The sequence below is a fragment of the Piliocolobus tephrosceles genome, chromosome 5, assembly GCF_002776525.5.
Source record: "Piliocolobus tephrosceles isolate RC106 chromosome 5, ASM277652v3, whole genome shotgun sequence".
Classification (NCBI taxonomy): Eukaryota; Metazoa; Chordata; class Mammalia; order Primates; family Cercopithecidae; genus Piliocolobus; species Piliocolobus tephrosceles.
The window spans coordinates 31,071,151-31,090,696 of NC_045438.1; the positions used below are offsets into that span (position 1 = coordinate 31,071,151).

The 19,546-nt window shown below is 38.6% G+C and overlaps 1 protein-coding gene across 1 annotated transcript in view; it reads right to left on the reverse strand.

The window, feature by feature from the left end:
• MOXD1 (monooxygenase DBH like 1) overlaps positions 1 to 19,546 on the reverse strand; it is a 103,627-nt gene that overhangs the window by 31,806 nt on the left and 52,275 nt on the right. Inside the window, exon 5 of the mRNA XM_023230631.2 lies at positions 129 to 308. Coding sequence (XP_023086399.1) covers positions 129 to 308 — 180 coding nt within the window. The remainder of the gene's footprint in view (positions 1 to 128; positions 309 to 19,546) is intronic.

Consider the following 19,546-nt stretch of genomic DNA (forward strand, 5'->3'; position numbering starts at 1 on the left):
GATCCCTTCCTATGAAAATGGAGTTAAGCCACCTTCATATCAAAAGTAGCGTTAGAGCTTTACTTGTAAGTATTAATTTACTTCTAAGTATTTACTTCTAAGTATTAATTATTAAACATTAGCCCCACCTCTCCACCAATAGCCCAGGCAAAAATCACGGTTTCACAGGTGAGGAACGCATCGGGCATGTTGGGGTGATAGCACTCATGGCCGGACTCCAGAACACTGTCGTTAAAGTTGCTGCTGCACTGATATAGCAAGATGTGGTGCACCAGACTCTCGTGGCCTCTCTGTATCACTGGCTCAACCTACGCGAACATAAATGAGAGGGAGGACACAATAAATAAAACCACCCTACAACATCCCACAACACACATGAAACTAGCATAAATTATTATCAGTTTCTCAAAGGGATATTCTTCTCAATTATGTCAAGGTTGTGTACTTCAAGTCTAATTTGTTCTGGAGATAGTGACAATGGTAAAGATAATGATGATGACAATGGCAACAACAAAGATGAGATAACCATTTACTCCAAGAAACAGGACTCTACTAATCGGCTTTTTTGGTTGTTAATTCACTGTCGTGTCCCTTGCCTATTCTGCGGAGCAATTGTTTTGAAACTTGCTTGCTTTCTCCCAGGCTGCTCTTCCTCTTCCTCCCTCTTACTTTTTTTTTTTTTTTAAATTATACTTTAAGTTCTAGGGTACATGTGCACAACATGCAGGTTTGTTACATATGTATACATGTACCATGTTGGTTTGCTGCACCCATTAACTCATCATTTACATTAGGTGTATCTCCTAATGCTATCCTTCTCCCCTCCCCCCACCCCATGACAGGCCCCAGTGTGTGATGTTTCCCTTCCTGTGTCCAAGTGATCTCATTGTTCAATTCCCACCTATGAGTGAGAGCATGTGGTGTTTGGTTTTCTGTCCTTGCGATAGTTTGCTGTGAATGACGGTTTCCAGCTTCATCCATGTCCCTACAAAGGACATGAACTCATCCTTTTTTATGGCAGGATAGTATTCCATGGTGTATATGTGCCACATTTTCTTAATCTAGTCTATCATTGATGGGCATTTGGGTTGGTTCCAAGTCTGTGCTATTGTGAATAGTGCTGCAATAAACATACGTGTGCATGTGTCCTTATAGCATTTTTTTCCACATAGAAAAAAAAGAAGTCAAGGCTGTGGGCACAAACGCTCTTAGTCTCCCTCTCTTCCACCTCAAAATGTTATCTTTACCCATCCCTACCAGAGGTAAGAGGTGAGATCTCATTCATCTCTATAAATGCATGGTGCTGAGAAGGCTAGGGTTCAATCATTTCTATTGATGATTTTATCATCAATAAAATTCAAGAAGAATTAAACTGTAAACTGACCTCCAGATTACAAATTGAGGGTATAGCCTAAAACACGAGGATTTCCTAAGAAAATGAATCCACCCATGAAACAACAAGGAAATTTGCTGCAAGTTTCCTTGCACATTTTATTTTTATTTGAATGATTAAGATCAAAAGCCAATAACGACTTTATTATTAGAATTTGGAAGAGAAAAAATAAAACATTGTTAGCTATGTGCTCTTGTGACACGGCTCAAGTTAAAAGAGGAAAACTAGAAACAAGGAGAATGGGCAGTGAAATTGGTCCTAATGTGGAAAGCGTGATCTACATGAACATGCTCCTTCCACTGTTTGCTGTTAGTTCCCTTCATAACAATACCCGCTTTAGTCCAAGAACCTAGGAATCAACTCAGAATGAGCGAAGCACACCCTAACATCCCAGAGATTCTATATGCAGACCAAATGGAGCCTTGTACTTGGTGTAAGTGGGCTGTAGGTGTTGGGATCAGTTAGAGCAGCGGTCCCCAATCCAGTACTGGTCCGTGGCCTGTTAGGAACTAGGCCGCACAGCAGGAGGTGAGCAGTGGGCAAGTGAGCAAAGCTTCATCTGTATTTATGGCTGCTCCCCAACACTGACATTACTGCCTGAGCTCCACCTCCTGTCAGATCAGCAGTGGCATTAGATTCTCATAGGAGTGCATATGCACATTCTCATAACTGTGCATGTGAGGGATCTAGGTGGCGTGCTCTTTACGAGACTCTAACTAATGCCTGATGATCTGAGGTGGAACAGTTTCATCCCAAAACCACCTCCCCCATCCTCCAGTCCATGGAAAAACTGTCTTCCATGAAACCAGTTCCCTGTTGCCAAAAAGGCTGGGGACCACTGAGTTCCAGGGTTCCTTTTTTTTTTTGCCCTCGGAGTTCTCTGAATCTTTGTTCAGCTGGTAAAGAAGCTCTAAATATCCAAGAGTTTAGCCTTGGAGTTCATCAACACTTCTGTGTTTAGTCCTAACTACTCAAATTCAGGCACTGCATTTTGAAATCTTTGCTTGCTCTCTACTTTCAGCATGCACATTTACATGAAGCATTTTCAGCTGTTTTCTCCTATGGCTTTGTTTTCCATTTTCTCCATAGTTTTTCTCTTTTCTGTAGGAAAATATAAGCAAGTGGGGAAACAGTATGTAGTGGGTCGAGTCTGAATGGGCAACCAAGGAATTCAAGTTTTTAAATCCAGTTTTCTTTTGTATTACATAGTGAGTCATGGCACACCTACGCCTCAGGTACATTCTCAACATCACATTCATGGAAAAAACATTGCACACGGTTTTGTTTGCACTTGTTTTGTCTCTAAAAGGTCGTGAGCCCTGAAGGCAGAAACTTTTCTGTTTTGCTTGAAGAGGGTAGTTATTGTTCAAGCATGATTGCATAATAACAATGATTGCACAGAAGTATAACCCAGCATTTCTATAAGAATTTCATTTCTATGTCTATTTTGAGCTTCTGTCTGAGACTTGACGTTTTTGGGTTCCTCAGTCCTCCAAGGGGGACAGGGCACTGCTAAGATGTCAACGGAAAAATATTCAGGCACATGTGAGATTTTTGCTAAGTACCTCATAAGTTCAGGCAGAACCTTAAGGTTGTACTGAGCTCTACAAGGTAGGTCTTGGAAAGAAGCCGTTAGGGCAAAGGACAGTTGGTTACTGTCATTACAGTTTCAGAAACTATTGGCTTTCACTGAAGAGTAGGAAGAGGGAGTTAACGATGTGTGATGCTGGGTGGTGCTTGACTTTGGGAAGCTTCAAATAAACAGTTTGAAAAAATCTTTTAAGAGCAAGTATTTTTTTTTTTTTTTGTCTTCATAGGAAGTGGTAAAACTAACACCAAACTGCAAAGCTACCAATTTATCCCTGGAATAATAATGACATCTGTCTTTTATTTAGACCTACTATCTACTAGCCACATATGAATCATTCTATGTATTTCATTTAATATTTACAACAAATCTATAAGAAAGATGTTATAACCTCATCCTACAGATTTACTGAAACTCAGAGATTAGACAACAAGCTCAAAGTACCACAGCTGGGAAATGGTAGATGGAATTTTAAACCAGGCTGGTCTGACCCCAAAATCTGTACTTTTCTACTGGCTACACATTATCGCAGGAAGCATGTTGGAGATGCATCAAGGACCCTGGAAGTTACTGCCAGTGGGAGGGAGGATGAAAGGCTTCAGTAAGGCAAGTTGCTGACGGCTGTCATCAACAAGGGTGATGACCTCAGGAGCCAATGCCAGAAGGTGCTTCTAGAAGCCATTAGCAGCGACCACCATGCTGATGCTCTCAGAGGTGCAGTGCCAGACGGGGAGTCTTACACCTGGGGGAAGGGGCTCCTGGCCTCCCTGCCACTCTGGTCCCAGTGCCCCTTGGCCTCTAGGATGAGAAGACAGACCCATGGCCTTTCAAGGTGTTCCTTCCTAAAAAGGATAAATATCAAGGCTTCTCTCTGAAACCTGATGAGGGCTTCAAGAAGAATTAAACTGTAATCTGACTTTCAGATTACAGATTGAGGGAGCAGTCTAAAACATGAGGATTTCCTAAGCAAAAACATCAACCCATAAAACAAGGAAACTTGCTGCAAACTTGGGTACTGATCACGGGAGGAGAGGATAAAAAGGCTTGGAAGAAGCAAGCCCTTGGCAAAATAGAAACGATGTGAGCAAAGAAAGGGAAAAAAAGAAAGAAAAAGAAGTGCTTGGAAATGATATGTAAGGATAAATATAAATTATGAGGCTGATAATACGGGAGAAAAAATTACCTGATTATCAAACTCCTGGAAAATAGAAGAATAATTTCTGGAGAGGAAATGTTCAGACCACCATGGGGATATTAAGTGAGACACCAAGAATATTCCCTAAGGATGGACATAACCTGTTTAGTGGAAGGTACAACTCGAGGAAATAGGAGTACTTTGATCAGTGCAGGACAGGGCCATTGGCTCAAATGTTTAGCACAGGATAGGATTTCCCACAATGCTTCACGCCATGCTTAGAGAGCCTGATGAAGCCAGGGCACTGCTACCAATTCCCTAATGGAGGCTGCTCATTATTTTTCACTCCCACAACAAGTTCTACAAACATTTTAAGCAGTCAACAAACTTGTGTGTTAAACTCTGTTATGATATTCTTCTTTGGCCAAGGCACCGTCTGAGGAAGCAGAGTGAGGCACACACAGAGCTCCATGCCCACTCCTGCTTGTTGGCTGAATGCGGCATTAACCCGACTTTCTGATGTGCTGGGCAACAGTCCACAGAAAAGACAAGACTTTTGCTTTTGCATTACTACATTATTTGTAATGATGATAGAGTTATACATTTTAAATTAAAAATACTAAGACTTTAAAGTATCAGTATATTAAAGAGTAGCACTTAAAAAGTGTTCCTTATTCTGGTTACTTCACATATTCACATTATTATCACAATCACAGCGGGAATGCCAAGAGTTGCCTCTATTCAAAAATATTAAAATTGTAGGAATTATTAAAGAAAGTCATGGCCATAGAAAGTATACAAATATAGATATACTGGTATTTCTGACACTGGAATGAACATTTAATTTAATCTTGCTTGTAGCCTGGCTATATGATGGCAGAAGAAATAAACAAAAAGAAATATAAAGCAGTACATACGGAAGTGGAGGCAAGACACAAACGTGGAAATTCCCCTGATGACATCAAATTGTGTTATTGATCCCACATTCTTCTACAAAGGTGGGAGGTACAGACCCAGAATGGTGACAGGCCTGTGAGCTTACCTTCCTATGGCAAAACAGACCAAGCAAGGAGGGCCTGGCAGCTGTTACAATCTGTAACTGCTGTACGTATTAAAGGAACAGCCCAGAAACCAGAACACAGATAGAAAGGGAAAGACTTCAACCTGAAAGAATCTTTTAAAGAGGAAAACAGTCTCCTCTGTTAGATCAAGTAACTGGAGCTTTCAGATACACTTGAGGTATCTTAGCAAGAAAAGAAGAGAACAACAATAAACAGTTGCTCAAGAGTAGCCAAAACCAAGGTGGAAATTAACATTGACCATAAAGTTGACCTTGGCAATGACCATTTTTCCTAACCTCATCATCTCTTCTTACGCACTTTATCCAGGTCAAGTATGCCTAACATAGCCCTTGCAGCACAAAGAGTGCTTAATAACTATTTATTGAATTGAAATAAAATGAATACAACCCTTTCCATGAAGCCAACATCAACGAGGCTGAATCACTAAATTCATTTGCCTCTTAGTTTCTTGGTTATCTCCACTATACTGTATCCCACTTCAGCTACAGAATCCCATTGTCACACCCTGTCCTTGTAATTGTCCATGAGTATATTACCTCTGAAATTCTCTTTCTGTGCCACTTTCCTGTTAGCTCTTTCACACTTGTCCAGTTGCTCAGCCTGCCATTTTCTCCTGGGAGGTCACTTGAACTCATCACTCACCAGCACTCACAACTGACCCAAATGCTCAAATGGTGAATCACTCTTATAATCTGCTCCTTCTCACCCTCCACTTAGGACCCTGGAGATATACTTTACACAAGCGTTCGCATAAGACTTCAAAGATCATAACTCACACTTTTGCCTCAGAACATCAATCTTTCTTTGGTTTTGCTCTGCATTCTGTTCATCTCTCTGAAGTGGCTATCCTAAAACCTTTCGCAGTCTATGCACACCTCCTAATCAGATCTCAGCAAATGTCTTCATTATTTTGGTGGGAGAGGAAAGCATTTCTATCCACTCTATAGTTGCCTGAGGGCAGAGCTGGGGGGATGGAATTTGATGCAAAGGACAAAATATGATTGAAAAAATCTTAAATGTCAGCAACTCATTCTATATATTCATTTTTTACAATGTAGAAAGTAATGAAATGATTCAAAGAATCTACACTTGGTGACATCTTATTCTATTTAACTTGAGCTATACAGGGTGGGATGAGACATAGAGAACCTAAGACCAAGTGACTGAGTATATAGATAAGTCCAAAAAATTCTGTGTGTTGCAGAATTCCCTAGAACTTAGAACAAAGAAAATGTTTCAGAATTTGAGGCAAGAAAATCTTAGGGGAAATGTATATTTCCCTTCAGTGTCTGAAAAAACGAGATCTTTGACAAAACTGTGCCTACATGCTGACCTCTCTTCACCAGCACCTACCCTGAAAACAGATTCAGTTCAGAAACGGCTTTTCGTGAAAGACACCGAGTATTGGCAAACAAAAATCCGTATGGTTTTGGAGGCTTCAAAGAGCCAATTACCTAAACAATAATGCTGGCTGAAAGAAACTTTTTTTTTCTTTTTTTGCTTGATTCCCCTGTGCTGGGTCGAACAGCGTCTCCTGAAAATTCATGTTTACATTGAACCTCAGAAGGGGACCTTATTTGAAAATAGGGTTTTTGCAGATGTAATTGATTGAGAGGAGATCATACTGGATTAGGGTGGGATCTAAATCCAATGACTTGTGTCTTTATGAGAGAAAGTAGAGGGAGATTCAAACACAGATACGTACAGAGACAGGATGGAGGCATGAAGATGGAGGTGGAGGTGGAGGTTGGAGTGTTGCTGCCACAAGCCAAGGAATGCCAGAAGCTACCAGAAGCTGGAAGAGGCAAGGAAGGGGAGCTTTTGGAAGGGTTAGGGTTGGCCCTGCCTATATCTTGATTTCAGACTCCTGATCTCCAGAGCTGTGAGAGAATAAATTTCTGCTGTTTCAAGCTATCCAGCTTGCAGTCATTTATTATAGCAGCCCTAGGAAATGCATACTTTCTCAATTTTCTACCACAAACTAACAATTTGGAGGTTTGTAGATTTATACCTAGGTCGTGGTTGTCCCTGTCATTGTTTGTGACACGAACTCATCACAAATACACATTTCTCATACATGACTGAAGTTAAATAGGTTTTTTTTATTTATAGCTCAATATATGTGTGTCATGCTTTAGTTATTAATTTTGGGGGTAAAGCTGGAGAAAGTACCTTTCTTGTCTTGTCTGATTATACTCAGCAAAATGCGAGAAACACAAAGGTTACTAGCGCCCCTTTGAACAATTTTCCTGTACTCATTCTTCCAACTCTACCCATTTAACCTGTGGCTCCTTGCCTGTTAAAACATGACTGGACAAGTGGAACACAGCTCTTCAAAAACAACTTGCAATTCAATAAATTCAAAGCTAAAACAAAAGGAGAGAGGTGATGGGTGTAATCTATAATGAGCTGGAAATTTTCTAAATTCCCATCACTTTTCTTCCTGCCTGTTCTTGTTCCTGGCACCCAGCTTTATATACCCACCTGAGGCACAAGTTGCGGCCCACATAAAAGCCCGTAATCCATCTCTGAAAAAAGTTATCCAAAGGTCAGCTAGCTCCTAAAGTGATGCTGCCTATGGGAACATTTCAGCCAGAACTAACTGTGTAGATGGGTGAGCATATGATCGTGCTGACATGCTCATGTGACAATGGGAGCACAGAGGTATCTGCCCCTGTCTCTCCGTGTCTCCTGCCATATCCTCATCCATAACATGAAGGGCTCTTTTAGCATGACAATATATGCGAGGTATGAGAGGCAACCAAAATTAATAAGTGAATGGCATCTTTGCACCACAGACACTCCACTCTGAAGAAGGTAAGTCTGCAACGCAAATCCTGACTTGCTGATGTGGTGTCAGGGGGCCACAGTCAAAGGGCCACAGCATGAATGGACCTGTCAGCTAAAGCACACGAGGTGATGGCAAGAAGAGATGAAGTGGGAAAGAGACGAAGAAAAGGAAGGAAAAAGAGAAGAAATGAGGGCGAGGAGGCTTCTGGGAAATAACTCACCCCTTACTTCAATCCTGAATTCTCATGTGTCTACCATCTTCAAACACAACCTTGCCCTACCAGCCACAATTGGTCAGTTCAGGGAAGGGTGTCCAGCCTATCTTGGAACTTTTCTAACGATGAAAAAGAATTCAACCCCCTCTAAAACCTGAATATGTGTTGTGAGGCTCAGCAACCTCCAGGGATGATGTTTCTGAGCACATGAAAGAAGCCAGCATTCAGTGAGATACCATCAAGCAAGCATACAGAGAGGTACCAGAGACAAGATAAGACAGGTTTGGCAGAGTTCGAACACTTCACTGAAGCTGTTCCTGAAACCGGTTGCATCTCTGCCAACTGTGGTTTATTCACTCAAGTTTTCCTCTTAATAAATGAGTCGATACATTCCTTTCTTTTTCTGAAACTAGTTCAGCTTGGGTTTCTATTACTTGCAAATAAAAGTCCTAATTAACAATCTAACACAAATAAGTATAAATCGTCAATTCATCAATATGTATGTGCGATCATGCATGGCTATCTGACATATTTTTCTTCACATTGGAACATTGCCACATAAAATATTTTGCTTTTGTTTTACTCTTTCAGTTTATTTGCTGTTCTTAGTTGGACTGGTGTAAGTTAAAAATAAAGTTACTTCAGTAAATGCCCTTGAAGAGTGATATGTCGGGAGAGAATCACTTCCTCTATCCTACATACCAATGTCTTTCTCCCTTGCTTACTGATTTCTGAATTTCCACCTAGACACTTAGGATTAAAGCTGTTTGACTTGATGAATATGCAAGTACCCTTGGAAAGAGGTAACATGTTATGATTTACAGTCATTATTTTTAAATATGAGTGAATTAGGTCTTCTGGCCAAACACTTCAATAATATAAAAACAAACAAAACAGAACATTACTTTTAAGACAGTTTATAACACAGCATGCTTAGTGTATATATTGTTGTTTGAATTTTTAATAGATTACTCATGAACTCTAAGGTACCTTCTGACCCTATATTAGCATATATATTAATTTTCAATTACTTGAGATATTCAATACACCAGAGATCACCTAGAACTTTATGAAATTTTGAAATTAACATATCTATGGCCAGCAAGAAGTAGTCGATTTTAAATTAATACATATATGGCCAGCAAGAAGTAGTAGTGTCCTGGAGGTCCTGTCTTGGCTGTGTGACTAATCAGCTGTGGGACATGCCATAAGTAAGTCACGTGATAATAGCTCTGCTTCCCATCCAGCTCTAGTCTACGTACAGACTAGATGAATATATACATTCATGCAATCCTCAAAACAACCTTATGTGTCCAGATAAAAGAATTACTCCACATTTCACAGATACAGAAAATAAAGCACATATAAGTTAAGAAACCTGCCCAAGTGTCACAGTCCAGATTTGATTTCAGCGGTCTGGATCGAGAATGTGCTCCTAACCACCACATGATATACTCGTATCTTTATTACCAGGATCACAGATGGGATAGCATCAGTGATCTACCAAGAACACTTCAGACCCCTGGAGCCTTTTCCATGAACCCACCACCCAGGTTCTGTTCTAAGTTTCTCATTTCTAATCACTTGCATCTGCAACTTTCCTCGGAGGACTATCTTGCAGAGAGCTAGTGCCACAAAATACACATTCCTCTGGGGTAAGTGAAAGGTATGGGGATGGGGATGTCCCGCAACCTTGCCCATATGGGACATATTCTCCATGGGTTTGGGTTGAGGCTGGAACTGCAACAGAATCACACTCTTGCTCAGCTTCTTCCTCCCTAGCCTACTCTCCCTACCAGCCAACCCCCGACCCAGTGTTTTCTCCTGGCACTTCCTTAGTAAATCAATTGTACATAAATCCATGTCTCATGGGGCTACATTTCAAATAAGACAAGCAGCATAATGGTGGAATATTTTTCTGGGACACATTTTATTGGGTTTGATTCATGATTTATTATTTTCTGTCACCATTCCTTTGTTGTTTAACTTCTCAGTTCCTTTAGGAGTAAATTAGTGATAATGAGGCTTACTTATAAGACTATTTAAGCATTCAATGGCCAGTCCATGTGAAGCGACAGATACCTTGCAGGTGCTCAAACAATAGTACTAGTATTACTATCTTAAGTTGGATCCTTAGTTTTTAAATGCAATTTTAACATTTTACCCTCACAGACAACAAGCAAATGTATACAAGTAATCCATTCTCAAGTTCCAATATTTCAAAATATAATTTTAAGGCTTGTATGTCACAAATATTCAGGCAAAAATATTTCCATAAATATTAATGTTATTGCAAACTATGTAATCATGAAATATATATTGAGGTGTGTGCTATCTCAATAAGGATATTAACGATTTGATTTGCTAATTTTTATGCATAAGACTTAGCTATATTTTCTCTACAGAGATCTTTTCCTGAAATATGGCATCCCTCTTTTCTCAAAGAAAACTTATCTACATTCACTCATGTATGTTTATAGTCTTAAGTATAACTTTTCCTTATCATTTTGATTTAAAAGTGTGTTCTTTCAAGAGATCTTTCTATGAATGAATGAATATTCATTCATGGACTCAACTGACAACTCCCCACCCGCCAACAAAAGCCCCACCTATATCTACATACTACGTGCTCTTTGTTAGGTGCTGAGGGAGGAAATAATGATGCATCACACATGAATCTGACAGTCTTATGGGTCAAATTCTAGAACAGTAGAGAAGCTTAGGCTAGAGAATAATCATTTTCTATTGCCTTTCAGCATTAGTTCCTCAATATTTTCCTATCAGGAATCCTGAACTTCCGAGCTACATCTTTTGGCTAAGAATGATCCCCAACTTCCTTGGGTGGCCTAAACTCACTTATGTAATCCCATCCTTGTTATGAGCTGAAATTGATCCAATCACAAGGAATCTGTAGACTTCTACATGGTAGCTAAAAGCTATCCTCTCCTTTCCCCTGGATGTGAAAGAGAAACTGTGCTACATCAGAAGTCTGTGCTGCCATTTCTCTACCATGAGGCAAAATAGCCTAAGGATGAAGACAATACAATATTAAGGGCAAGCTGAAAATGAAGCTACAGCTCTTATTTTTTTATTTTTATTTTTTCTGTAATGGAGTCTCACTCTGTCACCCAGGCTACAGTGCAGTGGCATGATCTTGGCTCACTGCAATCTCCGCCTCCCAGGTTCAAGTAATTCTCCTGGCTCAGCTTGCCAAGTAGCTGGGATTACAGGCACGCACCACCACACCTGGCTAATTTTTGTATTTTTAGTAGAGACAGGGTTTCGCCGTGTTGGCCAGGCTGGTCTCGAACTCCTGACCTCGTGATCTGCCCGCCTCAGTTTCTCAAAGTGCTGGGATTACAGGTGTGAGCCACCGCACCCGGCCAAAGCTACAGCTCTTGAAATATCATGAACCTCTAGGCTAAGGGATTTGCTTCAAATAAATCCAAGCAACACTCAGTTGAAATAAAAATGGGTTTGATGATGCTAAAAACTGTCAATGACAATTATTTTCTTCAATCATCCTTTATTTGTTTCTTCCCCTTTTCAGACAAGCAATGAAGGCTGAGGTGACTACTCAAATTTGGATTAACCCATTTCTTGTTTGCCCTGAGAAACGAGTACTGGTAGCAAGCTACATTTTTTTTTTTTTTTTTTTTCTAAATGAGAAATGGGTTAAGGTAGAAATTTTCTTAATTCAGCTATCTGGAAAAATATACATATAAAACAAAGCATTCCCAAAATAGCTAATAGCTAAGCCTGGTTCTATAATATGCTTGAAAACCAATGTTTTCAAGAGAACAATGAGTATTTAGAACATGCTAAAACAAACAGACTCATCTTGTTTCCCATTTCTCATCTTCAAAATGTCCTTTAAGTTGCTTTATAGTCACAGCTATTATTCTAATCCACATCTCTCATTAATCCTATAGGAATTATATCAGTAGTCATCTACTTATCTTCTTGGATGTTGCTATTGGTATGTGTCCCCCAAAAATTCTTATGTTGAAATTTAATCATCAATGTGATAGTATTAAGAGGTAGGGTCTTTAAGAGGTGATTACATGGATGGGATTAGGGCTGTTATGAAAGGGTTTGAGAGACTGAGTTCATTCTCATGCCCGTCTACTTTCTACCATGTGAGGACACAGCAACAAGGTGCCATCTTGGAATCAGACAATAGCCTTCACCAGACAGCAGACACCAATGACAGTGCCTTGACTTTGAACTTCCCAGCCTCCAGAACTATAAGAAATACATTTCTGTTCTTTATACATTATCCAGTGTACAGTATTTTGTTATAGCAACACAGACTAAGACAGACATTTAGTAACTTGCCTTTTGGCGAACACTCTATATCCCAAGCAGATGATCTTCCCAAATCAGCACTTTTCACCTTGTTAATCTGACCAGTCATATTCAATGGCTCCACACTGCCCATCCTATAGCTGATAAAGGCAACACTTCTTTTTCTGACATTCAGGGCCCACTGTCATTAGCTGCATGCTACCCCATGGTCCCATATGCATGAATTCCAGTCATAGAAATCCCTTCCCTTTACGCACTATGTTCATTCTTACACTCATGATTTCATTCATGCTGTTTTCCTCATCCAATAAGTCTCCCTTATGCAACTTTGCTTATTTAAATCCTATTCATTTTTGAAAGCTCAAGTTTTGTTTTCCCTGGATGCTTATTTGATTATTTTGGCTCACATTTGCCCTGTCTCTCTGAACTTCTTTCAGGAGGCAGTACTATGTGGTAGCTTAAAGTCAAAGACTTGGTTTGGAATCCAAAGTCTGCCCCTTACTAGCTGTGTGACCTGAGGCAAATTACTTAACCTTACTGAAACTCAGTTTCTTTAGTTATAATATAGAAATAGAAATCAACTTTTTTTTTCTTTGAGATGGAGTCTCGCTCTGTTGCCCAAACTGGAGTGCAGGGGTGTGATCTCGGCTCACTGCAACCTCTGCCTCCCAGATTCAAGTGATTCTCCTGCCTCAACCTCTCAAGTAGCTGGGATTACAGGCATGTGCCACAACACCAAGCTAATTTTGTATTTTTAGTAGAGACAGAGTTTCACCATGTTGGCCTGGCTGGTCTCAAACTCCTGACCTTGTGATCTGCCTCATCCTCCCAAAGTGTTAGGATTACAGGCGTGAGCCACCATGCCTGGCCCAAATCAACTTTTAATCTATTATAAAAATGAAAGCAGAAATGTGTCTAGCACATAATTTGTTGTAAACATTAGTTTAAAACTATACTCAGTTCTGTACAATTTATCACAGACATAACTTTTTTACTGAATGCAATTCTTTCATATGCAAATATTTTTCTCCTTAGTTGGAGTAACAACTCATTGTTTTACTACTTGCTGCCAATTCATTACATGGGGCTGACTTTTTCAAAGCCTTTGTTATTTGTGTATGAGGGTCTGTGTGTGTGTAATTAGGAAAACATAACGTGAACATTAGATCTTGCCATTCTTTGACATGCTATTGCTTACATCTCTATAAGTATGAGCTGTTTTTAAATGATACATGAATTGATTTTTAGTTTAACCTGTATTTCAAATTCCAGCATTTCATAGAGTCAAATGCACATACAGTTCATATAGAGTAGATATATATGATTTTGCTTTTTCATGCTGCACAAAAAATGATTCAGTGAACTTTTCCAATAGTTTTTTGGGGGTTTTGTTTGTTTGTTTCTGTTAATACATGTGCTTCAACTCAGCAATACATCAAAGGGGTGAGTATATCTGAATTTCTTCCAGACCTATGCAGGATAGATATATGCACATGGACCAACATGTTTTATGGAGGAAGAAAAACTGCAGAAATGGGCAATATACAGGAACATAACCCCACATCACAGAACGACAAGGGAGACAGAACTATGCAGTAAACAAATGCATGAATACTACAACTTTATTTTATGTGACCCATCCTCCTATCCTGGGGAAGTAAAGATTAACAGAAGAAATTGAAAGCAACATTAAACTAAGGAAAGATAAGTAAACATTAAAGTACGAAAACAATGGAGAAATTATTTGCAACACTTACATCAAACAAAAGGTTTAATTCCCTTAATATAAAAAAATTCTGATAAAACAAGTCAAAAAACAAAATTGTGAAAATGGGCAAAGTACATGAATCAAAAGTTCATGGAAGGCTGGGCACGGTGGCGGCTCATGCCTGTAATCCCAGCACTTTGGGAGGCTTAGGTGGGTGGATCACCTAAGGTCGGGAGTTCAAGACCAGCCTGGCTAACATGGTAAAACCCCATTTGTACTAAAAATACAAAAATTAGCTGGGCATGGTGATGCACACCTGTAATGCCAGCTACTCAGGAGGCTGAGGCAGGAGAATCACTTGAACCCAGGAGGCAGAGGTTGCAGTGAGCCGAGATCACGCCACTGCACTCCAGCCCGGTCAACAGAGTGAGACTCTGTATTTAAAAAAAAAGAAAAAGAAAAAGAAAAACAAAAGTTCATGGAAAAGAGATCTACATGGTTACAGAGAAAAAGGTGTTAAATAAATATATTGAATTAAATATATTGAAATGAAAACAACAGTGACATACCTATCAGTTTGGCAATATTCTTCCATCAGATTGGCAACATTTAAAAAGTCTGTTAATAGGCAATTTGAATTGAAATAATATAATAGCATAGAACAGGAAAAAATTAATATTGCTAGTTAAATTATATTAAATTCAGATATTCATACAAGAATAAAATGGATCTATACATACTGAAGGGGAACATTTTCCAAAAGGTACTGTCAAATGTTAAAAGCAAGTGTCAAAATACATAGCTTAATCCTATCAGGATCTAAAAGTTAAAACAAGAAATTTATATATACATACAAGATATATGAAGTTTTTTCTATATCTATAAAGAGAAAGGAATGAAAATATAAACAGAAATAGACATAAAGGTAGTGATTTCATATGTATAGATAATTTCAGAAAAAATATTAATGATGGCTTTATAAGCAGTGACACTTGAGCCATATTAATAGAAGTTAGGGAATTTTACTTTTCACTTTACAATCTTCTATATTTGAATTTTTACAGTGGGCAAATATTACTTTTATAGTGTATTTTTAAAAATTCTGGTTTCATCACTTACTAACTGAATGGTCCATGACAACTTGACAACTTAATTAACTGTATGAGTCTCTGTTTCCTACCACACAAGGTGATCATGAAGATTGCATGAGATAGAAAATTCCATACAGGACAAGAAAGTCTTTTTAGTAAATGACCTGAGGTCAGCTGGTTATTCATATGGGGGAAAAAATCAATCTTGACTCTGATAGCAGCAGGAGGAAGACAAATTCCTAGGCAGATAGGGGCAGGTCCCTGATGACACCTGACCTTCAAACTAAAGACAATTTAAAGCCTGAAAACCAAGCCACAAGTCTTGGATAAATCCACAGACTGGATTGGGAACCTCTGTTCCCATTTGACGCCCAATACCTGATTGATCCCTATCCATCACCTATTTTACACATATCTACCATACCCTAATTGGTGTTTTACACTGTTGTACCACCTTTGAGTGGTGTCTTTATTTTAGCCTTTTTTGCATACTCACAAGCCAATCTGCACATATTCTCCTATTCTGAACCCATAAAATTCCCAGACTCAGCCACATTGGGGGACTGTCCACCTTTGAGCCATGAGCACTACCCAACTTTGGGTAAGTGGGCTGCCCAACTTGTATCTCACTCTCTGCTGAAAGCTGTCTCATCACTCAGTAAAACTCTCCACCCTGCTGACTCTCCAGTTGTCCAAGTAATCTCATTCTTCTTGGACACGGGACAAGAACCTGGGACCTGCCAAATGGCAGGTGCAAAAGGAGCTGTAACACAGCTGCCCCATGTGACAGGAAGCAGCAGCAGGGTCAGGCCAGCCCAAGGACCATGGTCCAGAGTGGGGCAATGGTAACAAACGAGCAGAGGTCCCACCAGCCACAGAATTTTCTGGCTTATGAAGTGGCATCGAAAAACATCTTGTGTCATTTCCTACCCCACACTAAAAACTATAAAATACCAATTCCAGGTAAATGTTAGATTTAAATGTAAAAGCCTAAAATGATATTTGTAGTAGATGACATAGAAAAATACTATCATGTTGTTGGATTCATTGTTACAGTGTTTTTGAGAATTTCTGTGTCTACATTTATGAGGAATAATGGTCTGTAGAGTTCTTTTTTGTGATGATTTTGTCTGGCTATATTATCTGCTTAATGCTGGACTCACAAAATAAATTGGTAAGTTTTTCTTCCTCTTCTAAAAAAAAAGAACAGAAAAGAAAAGAATTCAATACAGTGCAGGGTATATATAAAGCATTTATCCCATTAATTCTCAAAATGTTAGTTCTCATAATCCCCATCCCTTATCTGTCTATAATATTTCCTTGAAAATTACACTCATATTGTATTCGGGGTAAGCTATCATACTTAATTAGATAATAGTCTCCAAAGACCTTTGAAAATATTAACTTCCCTATTACTGAGTCAGTGCAACATAATTTATCTCCTCTTTTTTAATGTAGAATTTGTATTTAGAGTAATAATTGACTAGGAAGGATTTCGAGCTGGGTTTCTAGAACAACAGATTTTTCTTCTGTAAACCCAATTGTATCCTCTGAGTTTTTAGGCCTTTAAAATAACTAAAAGAGTCTCTTTTTTTTTTTAACCTAAATCTGCTGTCAAGATTGACAGACCAAATAACAGATGTCAGTACTCGTGGCTTTACCTCTGACCAGTCACATCTCCTGATGGGGGGATCCCAGCAAAGATACCAAGACCCTTCTTTGGTTCTATATAAAACATTTTCTGTTTCTCTGGATTATATTTTACTTTTTTGGCCTCCTTTGAAGTTATAGCTGTGGGTCTGTTGTTTTGTTGTTGTGTTTTTGTTGGGGGGGGATTTTTTTAAATGATTTCAAGGCCTAATAATTCTATCCAAGAAAGGGCAGAACTTAATTACTAACACGTGATTCTCATGATAAACTGCCAGAGCCCAAATTAGAAGAAAGAAAAAAACTTAGTTTTTTACTTAGTCAAATATAACTTACATATAAAAGTAACCAATTTATTTTGCATGTCTTTAAACTACATTCCTTCAAAAAAAGTTTTCATATCCTGAAACTTCTAGTACCTGTATTTATATGTAATTTGTCATAATTTTGGCAATTTTAAATAAAGTATATTATTTTATCACTTATTCATCATAATTTAAGGATTTTATTTAATGAAGAAATGTAATAAATTGCCCATCTTTTTTTTTCTAGGAGCAGGGAAATAACATCAATGACTTTTTTTTTATTTCTCTGAGCATAGTCTAAAGGCTAAATCTAATTGTGGGCAACACAAATTAATGATATTGCTTCATGCAGAATTCTATGTTGGTTTTTATCCAAAGGTCTAGAATTCACTGGTCTTTTAAATGTCTGCAAAATAAGTTCTGTTCTATCTGGTAATGAAAGTAGGAGAAATTGATGATGAGTGGTCTCTAAGATACAAAATAAATTTGCTTTAGAACTGATACTAAGTCCAGGTCTTTAAATCATATTTTTTTGCCCTTTCCATGAACTATCTACAAGTAGCACAGCAGAGCTGTTTTTCGATTAACTAGATGCATAATCCACAGTGCCACTCATTCAAAATGCATTTGTCCCAGGAACAGAATAAATTTTTTGAACATCGTTTACAACTCCCCATTATTAGCTTGTGTCTAGATTTGAGTCACTCATCCAACAAGCGTTTACTAAACACTATAATAAACTGTACCCAAGGCTGCAGATCTAAGGCACAATTGAATCAGTTGTCAAGGAGCTAAAGTTTTATGGTCAGGTAAAAGATAAATTCCACTAAAAACGGTGCTAATATATCAATAATAGCTATCATTTGTGAGTATTTACATGTACCAAGGACATTACACAAGTTATCACATTTAGTCTTTATACAACACTGAGACTGGTATTACTGTCTTCATTTTGCAACCAAGAATATTGAGGCACAATTAAGTAAACTGAAGACATTAACACATATTCTTAGTGGCAGACTTGGATTTGTACCCTGGTCCAACTGGTTTAAGTCTCATTCTCCAGGTGACTGATTGTCTACGTTTATTATCTATACAGGATACAGTGGAGATACAAGAGAAGGAGCTATGGTCAGAAAAGGAATTAAAATAAGGTTCAAAATAATTTTGTACTTTAATTTTGTAGGACTGCTTCAAAATGTCATTTGGGCTGGTTGTAGTGGCTAACACCTGTAATCCCAGCACTTTGGGAGGCCAAGGCAGGCCAATCACCTGAGGTCAGGAGTTAGAGACCAGCCTGGCCAACATAGTGAAACCCTGTTTCTACTAAAAATACAAAAATTAGCCAGGTGTGGTGGCAGGTGCCTGTAATCCCAGCTACTCGAGAGGCTGAGGCAGGAGAATCGCTTGAACTCTGAAGGTGGAGGTTGTAGTCAGCCAGGATCATACCACTGCGCTCCAGCCTGTGCGACAGAGCGCGACCCTGTCTTAAAAAAAAAAAAAAAAAAACTGATTTATTTTATGGAGTGTTGCCCTCTAGTTGGAAAAGGGATAACAAAAAAATTTAAAAGACTATGCTTAACTTCTCGCAGAATTTGTGGCGAACCATCGCTACAATGAAGAAATACAGTCTTTTATAATTCATGAAAGTTAAACAAATAAATGAATAGGAGTGGACAACTGTTTCAGTTCTCACTCTTCTCTCTCTTTTTTTCTCTTATTCTCCATTTGTTTGAACATGAGGCCCCCATTTAAAAAGTTCTCATTTATAGAACAGTTCCATGAAAAAGAGAAAACAAACTAAACTAAGACTATGGCTGTGTTAAGTAAACACTGGCCTTCATGTCCATAGGTGAATCTCCATCCTAGGTAGACACCCCCAACTCCAGGAAGTCTGTTTATCTTAGTAAATAGGTTCACACTGAACTTACTTTTTCAAAGCTCCTGAATCTCCTGTTGCTTTCCAGATACTGTACAAAAAAATCTTCTCTTACAAATGTAGGTTTCTTGAGAGGAAGACAACTGTCTTATTAATCTTTGGGTTTATTTGATTGTTTCCATTTTGTTTAATTTGCAAAGATAATAGAAAAAATAGTGTAACACTATTCATATAACAACCACCCAGGATTCTGTCATTTTTACTTTGCTATTTATCTTCACCCCTACTGAATCCAGTACATTTCAGTGTTCCCATTGGGTACTCAAATGTTGAAGTGACCTGCCAAACTCAAAGATCAAGGTAGGTCCCAAGGACAAACTCAGGGGTCATTAGTCTTAACAAGTC